We start from the raw sequence: 12,101 nt of genomic DNA, 5'->3' as shown, positions 1-12,101 counted from the left end.
CACATGCCTGATGTTTTCTGTAGGACTACACCCAACTGGAAGCCATCCCTTGGCTTCTCTGCAGACAGCAGTATACCCAAATGGAACATATTAATTCTTTGGGGAAATCTCCTTGGTGAGACAAAAAAGAATCTTTTCAGCTTCCCAGACACATGCTCTGTTCCCAGTACCATCAGACTTGAAGGGAGATCTGCACTACCTTGGGCTGGAGGACACAGTTTCATTGTAACTGCAAGGTTTAGCATAGATAAATAACTCCTGTGATCCAGCTGCTCCAGCTTTCAGGCTTTGACATGTTTATTAATGAAAATGTGAGTGAAAAGAAAGAAACAGTCAGCCAGGCAAGATGCCTCTGGAACTCTGCTGTCATCATTAGGTGAATATGGTATACCAAATATTTATGCTTCTATATGATTCAGGATCACAGAAAATAAATATCTTTTATGTATTTTATTTTCTTTGGAGAAAGGAGTAGAGGAGAGTGTGAGTCATAGTTGAAGAATAAAATACACTTCTCTTCTGACAAAAACTACTCATTTTGTTGGAGAAGAATCCCGGCATTAAATTCTGTTTGCTGATAACCCCTGCAGCCCAGCTGGCTTCAAGCAGGAAGCTGATGACCTGCCGGTCCCCAGGCCATACCTGTCTGATGACCTATGGTCAGAAGCCAAATCATATTTCTTACTCTTGCTGCAAGTAAGATAATAACTGTTCTTACCTAGGTCTGAGTGCAGGCTGCCTATGCATCCTTGCAAAGGATTTCTGATGAGCAGAGTTTTGACCCTTTGCACCGTAACAAATCCTGCCAGCTGCAGCCTGACTTCTAAGCATAGGGTTGGTCTGAGGAATTTGGGAAGGTTAACATGAATATCTGTTAGTGTATGACCAATGCTAGTTGTATGCTTTAAAAAAAAGCATATTTTCTATTATGATCTGATTCAGAGGATTCTGTTCTTAAGCAATTGAGAAGGGAAGTGCTATGGTTATGGAGCTCCTGAGGAGGTGGTTGATGAATGATTTCTCTTTCTTCCGCCTTGCTGTGCACTCCAGAGTGTAGATGAGATGGAAAAGGAGCAAGATACAGGGTCTGATGATTCTCCACTCCCAAGAGACAGTGAAGGGTCAGGAGCCGTCCCTGCCTGGCCAACTGTTTTCACCCTCCTGAGGCAGGAGAAGCCTGTTTAACTGGGAGACGTGAGCTTCAGGTTGCTCAAATAAAAAAAGGGATGGAATCTAGTGCTTTGTGTAGGTTTTCTTTACAACTACCAACCTCAAAACATTTTTCTAAAGACAGTTATTCAGGGATAATGAAGGTGCTGAAGCCTGAGAGGTGGCAAATGCCAAAAGGTTGTATTTATGTCCTGGTGAAATTTAGTCCATATTTAAAAATATATGTATATGATTACTTATAGCACTTCATAAGATGAGAAAGTATCTGTCACTTTTGTGAAGGAATTCACACGTGTGTTTTGTGCTACAAAGGAGTTCCTGCCAAGGCAAGACAAAGGTTAGAAAGGTCCTACCTATACAAAGTCCAAAACAAAATGCTATGATGTTTTCCAGACATTAAGCCACTCCTCTCTGAGCAGAGATCTCAAAGTAGTTATTCAAAAGAGGAGCAACCTTAAATGCCTGTTGGTTAATGTAGAGGAAGATTGGATCAGAGATTTAGGAACTAGATGTCTATATGGTCCTCTCTGCAATTGAGAAACTTGTGGCTGTCATCTTTTTTGAAAGACAAAATAGTAGTCTTGGCTGCTGTAACAAGGACCACAGACACCCTGAGATGTTTTAGAGAAGAGTCAAGCTTGCTATCCTAGTAAACAGATTACATTTTCCATAATGTCTTTTTTAAAAAGAAGTCCTTAGAGTTTCTGTTCAGTATTAAATCAAGAACAGTGTAAAATGGACAAGCTCTGACATTCCAAGTCCCTCAATATTATGGAGGATGAAAGAAATGAACGACACAAGTCTTGTGGGCACATAGGTTAGCTCTTCTGGTATGTAGTATGCAGAGTAGCAGCAGCAAAGTTCTGTCATAATTTGTGAGACAGTATTGTAGCAAAAGTAGGGTGCTATTCTTCTGGTGAAATTTAACAGACACTGTGTACATTTTTAAAAGAAAAAAAATCTTTCTTTCAGAAAAGCCCTCTTAGGTCTTATTTCAGTCATGTGAATTCAGGTGATACCACAAGCAGTAACAGAACAGTGAATTCTAAATGCCACCTCTGGTTATTATTGGTTTTGCCTTCTCCTTCCTTTAGCTGAGATTCCTATATATCATTTCTGTAGAGATTTATGAATATGCCACTATTTCCTGTTCAGTACTATTAAAGATGGTGTTAATAGCTATTCCTGGTGCTTTGTGTTGAAAGCCCTTGCTTTCAGTATTTAACAATTTTACTAATGTTACCCAGTGTGGCTGGCAGTTTTCATGTCAGACATATTTATTTGACAAAAATTTTGAAGAAACTGTGGCTAAACAATTTTTGCTGCTTCTAAGAGTGAGATTAAGGGTCAAATGCATTGTTTTGCCCAAGTTATAAAAAAATGTGCTGACATCTTTACGCTTTTGAGCAAGGTCTTGAAATGTGGTAGAAGTGTGGAAGATTTCCCAATGTTCCAAATTATAAGACTCTCAAAAGTCTCATTCTGTGTAAGCATGGTTAGGTTTGTTAATGCTCAGCAACCTGAGTTTCCAGAGCTTCCGTCTGCACTGAACACACTCCATCATCTCACTCCTGAGCATTATCTATGCTGTACTCCATGGTGCTGTCATTTTATTTGACATGAAGAAATAAAAAACAGAGCCTGACTTGAATTTGAGGAAAAGTGAATGGAGAGGAGGAGGGCAAAACTCAAGTGGCTGCAGATAGAGAGGGTTCTCCATAGGATCCCTCCTTCTTTCAGTGTGTAAGATATATGGTGCTATGGGGACACATCAAGATTGCATATCAGCCACAGTCCTCATCACTAATCAGGATCCATGCCATATGTGTTGCAGACGTGGGGAAGTTTGGGAAATATGTGTTGCTTCAGACAATGAACATATAATTAGAGTATCAGAAGGTACGTACATAAGAAAGATAAGATGTGGTTGCTTAGGAGATCTTTATTCCTGATATTGTTCCCTAACTTTGTGGACATTAGCCTGCAAAAATGTTCAGTCACTGTAGTGTCTAATGTAATTATTCATGTGTACTTTGTGTCTTATATAGTTATATATCATGGAACTATAGGAAAAAGACCTAGAAGAGAAGTAATCTGACCTCCTGCCTCAAGGCCATGTCAGCTTGAACCTGTAGCAAGCTTGATAGATATTTGGTTTATCTATTATAAAAAAACTCAAAGAGGTGGATACTCTTCAATTTTCTCAAACATTTTATTGAAATGATTATCTGTCTTTACTATTAAAAACCTTTTTCCAGTGTCTGAACTACAGCTTTCCTGCTGCAACTACTTCATGTCCTATCCACAGTGGAAATACAGAACAGGTTATTTCCTTCCTCTTGCAACAACCTCTTACATATTTGTGGACTTTAATCATGTTTACTCTCATGTTATGTGAATCAAATAATTATAATTCCATCATTTTATCCACTTAGGTCACATTTTTTAGAATTGTTTTCTTTCCTTTTGTTCTCTCAAGTTGGTCTAGGTCCTTCTTGAAGTGCAGTGCTCAATACAGGAATCCATCCATACTTCAGCAGAGGCCTACTAATCACATGTAAAAACCGGAATATTTTACAAATTGTATCACTTTGCCTGCAGACATTCATGGTGCAATTTCAGTGAAATCACCAGAAAAATGAAGTTGCCTCTACCCTTTTTTTCTAATATAAAATGATATTCATTGAAATGCTGTATGTCCTGACAAAGACTTTTTACTTAGTCTGAATGCTCTTTTTCTCTGACTAACAAGTAAAAGGAACACTTTCCTAATACTAAAATTACCTTTGAGGAAATCAGAACAAAATAAAGTTTATAAAACACAGATCAAAAACTAAACTAAAGAAAAACCTAGAGAGTTGTAAAAATATTATTAATATTTTTTTTTTCCCCACAGAAAACCTTAATCTTTTGACAAAAACATGATCTCTTTGGCCTAAGTTGATTAAATAATAAATAAATAAATATTGAACTAAGACAAATAGTATTATACATGCGCAAAATTGACCTTCAGATTTTGACCAGTGTAGACCAATTGGGATTTCCTTGAGTTAATATATTTGGAATAGAACATTCATTTGTGTATTTGCATTTTAATGTTAGTGATGTCCCTCTGAATTAGCACAGTTATTGCAGGCTCAGCATTTGTTGTACTACTGTAAAAGCCACCCTGACAACTTCCCTTCAGAAAGTCAGCCTGAAAGAAGGCATTTGCGAGTGCAGAATGCAGGGTTTTATCTTCTCCTTCAAAACATCTTTAATGCTTTGAGTTTGGAGAAGTATGAAAACAAAACGACAAAATATCCCCATGGAGGTTTGTCAAGGAAAGGGTTAAAAAAGTGGAATCTTTGTGACTGCGAAGGGCTGAATTATCTTCCTGACACCAGCAGGGGTTGCTGTCACTAGTTTGTGGTTGTCACATTCCTGTTATGCTTGACCTTGGAAAGGCTTGACAACATAGTCTGGATTTGATTAAGGGAATTTCATGTTTTTCCTTTGCTAGAGTCACCCCCCACCTCGACAAACATTTAAAAATGTTAAGAAGAAAAAAAAAAGTTTGGAAAGCAAACATTTTCCCAAAAGAAATTTATAGTTCAAATTTACACCAAGTTCGCACTAACTGGAGCAGTCCGGGTTTCCACTCAGGCTTTGAGTGCTCTCTGTAAACCATTAGTCACTTCCCTGGAAGAGGCAGCTTTTTATAGGCAGCAGGATAAAACAGACACAGATGTGTGTGTAATATTAGAGGCTTTCACATGTACCTGCATTTTTTTTTCTCAATCGTAGAAAAGAAAAAAGCGTGACTATAGAAAGAAATTAATCGAAGCCTTAGACTTTGTTTGGTTTTGGACAGCTACCATGAAGACTGGTTTAATTAAAAGAAAATATCTTGTGTTGCGGATTTTTGAGTTTGTGGCAATTTATACCATGAAGAGAGAAGTTCTTTTAATTTTTAACGGGTTGTTTTTTTTCACTCTACAGGACTGTGATTATGCCAGCTGCCAATGAGTTTGATCCAGAGATTGTCCTGGTGTCAGCAGGATTCGATGCTGTGGAAGGCCACGACCCTCCGCTGGGCGGGTACAAAGTCACAGCTAAATGTAGGTATCGTCAGAAGGTGCATGGTTTTGAGTTGGTATTTTTTCTAGTTAGGAACCTTATTTTAAGTCCAGCATATGTCCATATTTCTATTTTGTGAGATGACACCATGTCACTGAGGGCAGGGACTGTCCGTCAGTTAATACCCAGAGATGCCCATGGAGCTGCGGGTCTCACCCAGCTCACAGACAGGGTGCAAATGAACGTGTTAGCATTTCTGGCTCACTTCTTTCTGTTCCTCTTTGCATTTTTGTCTTGGCTTTTTAAAGTATTACTTTTCTGGCATTCAAATAACATTTTAGAGGTTTCATGCTTTTCAATAGGCCGCATTTTCCAAATGCTGGAGTAAGTTATTTCTCTTTAAATATATATTGGAGATTTTAGACTTTGGAGGCCTAAGTCCAATCTCATATTGCTCTTTTGTTATTGTAATCTTTTCAGCTCAATGGCATTAATCCTGAATTACATCAGTGTTCCTGAAGGCCAAAGTTTTCTAAAAGACTATTCTGTTGGGTCTCGAAGTTTGGATGTCCATTTCAGTCCTCCAAAACGTGTGCTCATGGCAGAGATTTAATACTTTCTGAAAGACAGGTCTGCCTGAGGTGTCTCATATGTAGCACTCCAAAGTCACTGTCTCTTGCAGGATATCGTGGCCAAACTGATTCTGAGCCTGGGATGTTAAGCAAGACTCGGTAATGTAGTAATGCTCTGTACAGGAATGTGCACTGTAACATTGCTATGTATATATGGCTTTCCATGAGACAACACAAAATAGTTTCCTAATGCAATGCTGTGAATAATTTTCTTCAGTATATATACTTTTCTCCAGTGCATCTCAAGAAATACCATAACAGCACTTAAATAGTTATTAAATATAGATCTCTGCTGCTAATGACAAACCCCTTGGGAAAAGCCTGGAGAAGTCAATGAGACCTAATGACATTTAACACACTGCACAAATGAACTCCAGCTCAGAGGATTTTGTCCTTCTGACCTCTGCCTTTTGTTACAGGTCAGGAGAACAAAGCTGGTGTTTACCTCAGGAGGAGCAGGGAAGAGACACATATTTTTTATTTTCATTTTAACTGCATGCTGCACAGGCTCCCTTGAATACCAAGGACGAAAGGATAGATGGAGAGCTAGAGGGACTGGCCATAGTGGTGTCCTGTGGAAAGTGAGAATGCAGAGAGCAGTGCAAGGGCCTACCCAAAGACACTCACCCAGGTGCTAAGGCACAAGTGGATTGGAAAGGAAACATCCCTGTGTCTGCAAGTAAGGCATATTGAGTTTTAGCACAGCTTTTCAGGTAAATGCAGTGGTTGCACTGGAGAGGAAAGAATGATAGCAGCCTGTATGAATGTTTGAGTACCACTTATCTGTGTATTATGATTTTTAGTAAAACATTGTGCATGAAAAAGCCCTTTGTAAGAGGTTTACTCACTATTTTTTTTTCTGTAAGTATGCTTCCTGGTCAGAGGGACCATTCCATGAGCTCATGTGGTAGGGAGATGAGCTTCCAACCCATACAAAATAGATACTTTGTTGAGAAGCTTTGTGTAATTATCTGTATTTAGCAGCTGAGAATCCATGCTACATGTCTCTTAAGCGTGCATGATGCTCCACTAAGATGCTTTGGCATACATGGTGTTCTGGCATAGCAGCTTCAACAACTTAACCAGAAATTGCAATAAGACTCATATTTTCCTCTCAGGTTAGACTGAATTTCACCCTGACAGCAAAGAAAAACTGTTTGATATTGGAATCAGTGTTAATTTTATTTCTTGAATAATTAATTAACTCTTCATAACTTTTTTTTAGAAACTGAAATTTTAGTACATTTTTTAATGTAAGAGACTGCACATCTACAAGTTGCACATGTGTCTGTAAGCAAAAAAAGCTGATTTACAGTTGGTGGCTCTTGTTTAAATTAAGGGAAAAGCCAAGATAGACCCAGATAATGATCATGCACCTGAGGGATGAATAAAGCCTTTCGTACAGAGCCAAAGGAATTTATTATTTCCCCAAAACAAAATTCTCCACATTCCACCATACCATTTTAGAACATAGCATACTATATGTGGTAGGTAGAAAAATGAACAGTCTATTAAAAAAAATAAAGTCCAAAGAGAGACATTCATATTAAAGACTAAAAATAAAAATTAATGCAAATTTTTATATAATTCATTTGTAATAATTAGAAATCATGCCCAAAACAAGTAAATGCAAAGTAAATTTTAACCTGTAAACATTCTTTCTTTATAAATCTTTAGCACTTTGTGTAAACTTAATACATTGAATTTTCTGATTTCTATGACCCAATACAAATTTTACATATATAAATTAGGAAGAGATTGACATCAAAGGAGAGTAGATGGGTCCTTAGCTACTAACCTTGCTGTTAAACAGAGTTAGAGAGATGCTACATTCTTGAGAAGGAGTTATTTATGTCTTTTTCTCAGAGTACAGTCAAAGAGGAAAAATTAAAATGTATTAACTACTCAGCATTCCCAAGTCATAAAGTAAAAACTATAGGATGAAGATAACAGATTGGACTAATTACAGCCTTGGAGTAACCATACAGCAGGCAATTACATACAGAAAAAATTGGTCTACTAAATCTACACAGTTTGAGAGCTGTAAATAATAACCTGCTTTCACCCAGTATTTTAATTTTTTGCTATATCGACATACAATCTGATTTACTGAGGAGCTGCCATTTCTGACTAGTAAACAAACACATCAGCAACAAAATAGTCATATATATTTTTGCAGCTGGTTTTGAGTATATGGGTCTGATGTACATGTCAAGATTTCTCACAGTGAGGTGACCCTCAGCTCCTCTAGAAGGGTGTAGGTTGGAAGAAGGCCAACTGAGATCAGTGACGACAGCAGAGCTAAGAGATATCTCACTTGCCTAATTTGTCTCCAGTCCCATTAAGTAACAAAATCACTAATGGTCTTTTTCCATTGAATAAAAGAGATAGTGTTTAAAAAGTATTGGAAAGGAAGTTTGAATCTTTCCTTTCTTATTGCACTTTTCAAATCACTTTCCCTAAGTAAATCTTTTTCTCCAACTGCCTTTGCAATTCATCCTTGTCTGTTGATTTTTTGAGTATTTAACTAACTTTTACCTGGCCCCAAAACATATTTTGTTTGGTGCAATATAGAACTGAGAATGAGCATTAACTAAAACATTTCTTTCAACCCCAACTTTGAGGATTTCACAGGCACATTTTCCTTTGTGTTGGCTCTTTTTGTCCTTGGTTCCAATCCTCTCTCTCAATGAAGTGCTACCATTTGAAAAGGTGCTTGTATGTACCTAGGTACACATACACATCTTGAAACATATACTCAACCCATGTGCATAAACTTTGTGATGGATTTTGTATTCTGTTAAGAAAAAAAGTGGGCTTTGAAGACTTGAGATGACTCGTGGCTTATGGCAGAGATTTCTGCTGCTGGGAAGCTCTTAGGCCTTTGGTACCAGCTATATTCCAAATATCTTAGTAAGAAAAAGCAAGGTTTATTGACAACACCATTTATAAGACCACCTAGCGTAATTAGAAACAGTAGGTATGCTTTTGAATGCACAACCACTTTGTCCTGAAGAAGGTCTTCCCAAAAAAAGGGGTTGTGTCTGAAAAGGAGTTTCTTTTTCCAAATATACCTTTTTTTTCTGATAAAGATATTATCTGCACTCACAAACTCTGCCTTGCCTGTGTCCTTATGCTATGATAACTGCACCAAGTTTAACATCAAAAAGCAAAGAAAAGAAAGTGAGGCACACAGCACATTAAACCTTTCTGGTAGTCCTCTTGGCCCAAGGTCTTGCATCAGTTATAGGTGCCAACTCCTGCTCAGCAGCTTCTCTAACTTCTGGTAGGGTCTGGCTCAGATTGTCAGGGATATTCAAACAGCTTATCTCAGATTTTGCTTTCTATGCCCCCCTCTCTTATGACTCAAGCTTAACTTCATTAGCCGAAATAGCAGAATATCTTTTGTATTAAGTCCATCTTTAGAATTGGCTCTGTCCATGTTGCTTGGTTAAACTAGTTCCCCAAGCTGTGTGGTGAAGGTGGATGCAGCAGCGAGAGCTCTTTCATGCACAACTCTCTTATGCAGAGTAACTATTGATGTCATTGGGATCCCTTTGTTTAGATAAGGGACTATAAAGTTGCTTTAATTTTACTGTAAACTATAATCAGATAAGAGGAAAACAGGCCTCCATTCCTGAATAGCCTAATATTTCCTTTTTACTACTAGAAATCGATTGTTTTTTCAATAAAGTAACAGATAAAATATCAGCACAATATATTACATATTGTACTGGAGTAGTAAAAATTGTATTGACAGTAAGGTATAAGAAAAATAATGAGGGAAGAAATAAAGGGGATAAAGGAGTTTTATATTTACAATAGTAAGGAGATGCCTAAAGAGTATGAATCTACTCTTCCATCTTACTCTGATGATGCTTAGGTGGAACTACTGAAGATAGAGCTGATATATTCTGTGTTTTATTTTATAGTTAATTTTTACAACCTCTGCTAAAATGTATGGTATTATCACACCATTTGAATTCTGTACAGTGAACAGGACTGAAAAAGAGCTGCCAGATATGATCATAAATTTGCAAGTTGTTAGATCTTGTAAGAGCACTGTTTTTAAATTTAGCTCTGCTGACTGAAGTTCTCCCTGTAACATTATCCTGAGGTAAAGTACTTTCTCTTTGTTTTATAGCGCAGCCCTTAGAATAATGCTTGCATTAAAGTCACTGAGATCACTTTACTGTTCAAGTAAATATTGTACATAATTGCTCATTAAATGGTGACCATTCTGTAAAAAGAATAAAGTAAATAGAGAAGTGTCAAGCGAGAATGAAGATTTTTTTCAGGGTATTCATCTTCCTGAAGCACTGTGTTTAAGGGCTATGATGATTTACTGGAGTTTTCCTGTTGTTTTACTCTCTTATTCCAAAGATGCTATTTGACACCAGAGTGCAAAATAAGATCAGCAATTAGCAGTAGGAAAAGATACCACTACAGGCATTTAGAGAGTAAACTATATTTTGACAGTTTGGATATCTGTCTACTGTTATGCCAAATTTGTGATGCAAGGTTGACCCAGTGTCTAGAATATAATTGACTCTAACTAAGCTGATTTGCAACTTTTAAAGTGTTTATTTTGAGAAAACGGCAATAACTCCCTTATCAAAAGCTGTATTATGCTGCGATACACTCTGTTCAAGCAGGACCAATGAAAAAAGTGCTAAAGCTATGAACACTGATACTTCTCAGAATACAAGTAAGAACAACCAGGTTGAACTGGGGTGCCTGTCCTGTTGGTTTCTGCTTTGTTGGTTTTTTTTCGTGGAAGCGCTTAATTTCTAAAGGAGTCCCCAAATAATATTGTAACTATCTACTGGACAGTACCTTGGACTGGCTGTGAGTTGTTTAGGGTAGAGTGATTGTAATGTCTTTGGGGAGGGACTCCACTTTCTTGTGATTGTCTGAAAGACTTCCCTGACACTTGACTCTGGAAAAGAGTCCTGACTGGGACTACTGGAGCTAATGTAATAGGCAAATGTTAAAGGAAGGCAGGCAAAAAGAGTCCGTGCAAACTGGCAGCTGACTAAACAGAATAGTAGTTTTGACTTGGTAGCTGTTTAAACACGGTTCAAGTCTCTAAAAATAGCATTGCAGGCTTTTGTGATGCCATGTCTGATCTCTTCACAAGCAAGAAAGTCTTTTTGGCTCAACTATCAACACAAGAAGCTATGATCTTGGAAAGTCTGGCACTAACTGCTCCAGAGTGCAGTTCCAGTAGATGGTGTGAGCTGCTCCAACAGCTCATTGTCGCAGAAAAAGGTGGTTGCATACCCCTTCCCCTTCTGAATTGTCCAGTACTTACCTTGCACTGACTCTGGTTCTTGTCAGATCTCTCCGTAAACACATGCAGCATTAACTCATTAACCCATCAGAAAACTTAATCAACCAAAAAAGTAGAGAGATTTCTGTTGGGCTATGAAGCTGAATCAGATTATGGAGGGACCAATGTGTGCCACAGCTAGCAGAAGTGGGGGCAGGGGCAGTAGAGAAAGGGAGAGATGGAGTAGGATGCCTTTTGGTAGCAGAAAGCTGTTAAATTAACTCAATTGCCACAGCTGCCTTCTTGTCTGAATTATTCTGAGTTCAGAGATTTGATTTTGGTTAACATAATTTGGTTATCTTTGTGGTACTGGAGGTGATAAGATGGTTATCCAGCAGGATAGATCTTGAGCTTTTGACTCAGAGCTAAAAGCAGTGGAGGTGGGGTGGAGCAATTGTCATTCGTATAGCTTTTCATGGGGGAGTCTCCTGATTCATATCGGAAATTTTCCTTTTGTTCCTTTTGTCTCTTGGAAACTACAGGGTATCCAGTGACTGGCAGCAAGAAAACATATCATCAAGACTTTGCTTCCAGTTATTCACTTTGGAAAGCAAAGTTTGAGGTTTTTTCTAGGGTGATTTCTTAAATACTAATTGAGTTATTGCTTGGTGCAATACAAAAGGCATCAAAATAGATGACAAGTTCATTGGTGACCTGCCTTCAGAAATGAGTATTTTTGTAGGATTTATTGGGAGAAAGAAAGCATTTTGATTTCTTTTTCCTTCTAGCCCACAGCAGTGGTTGCCATAGCATCTCCTATGCCTTGGGCATGGCCATTGGATTGCCCAGCCTCCCAAGTCAGATTATGCTGCATTCACTCCTGCATTTGTATTCCTTAAATTCGCTCTTGCTCTGCAAATATCAGTGAATCATTTGCCAATGACTCCAGGATCTGGTACATTATTGAC

The 12,101-nt window shown here is 38.0% G+C and overlaps 1 protein-coding gene across 8 annotated transcripts in view; it reads left to right on the top strand.

Annotated features, from left to right (window-relative positions):
• Nucleotides 1-12,101, top strand: part of HDAC9 (histone deacetylase 9) — a 491,942-nt gene that overhangs the window by 423,926 nt on the left and 55,915 nt on the right. For all 8 annotated transcript variants that reach the window (XM_087773643.1, XM_087773615.1, XM_087773600.1 and 5 more), the window contains one exon: nucleotides 5,152-5,270. In XM_087773643.1, coding sequence (XP_087629769.1) covers nucleotides 5,152-5,270 — 119 coding nt within the window. The remainder of the gene's footprint in view (nucleotides 1-5,151; nucleotides 5,271-12,101) is intronic.

This window comes from Nipponia nippon, unplaced genomic scaffold (assembly GCF_047370975.1).
Source record: "Nipponia nippon isolate SJK-2023a ecotype South Korea unplaced genomic scaffold, ASM4737097v1 scaffold_1, whole genome shotgun sequence".
Classification (NCBI taxonomy): Eukaryota; Metazoa; Chordata; class Aves; order Pelecaniformes; family Threskiornithidae; genus Nipponia; species Nipponia nippon.
This window is presented reverse-complemented; position numbering and strand designations above follow the sequence as displayed.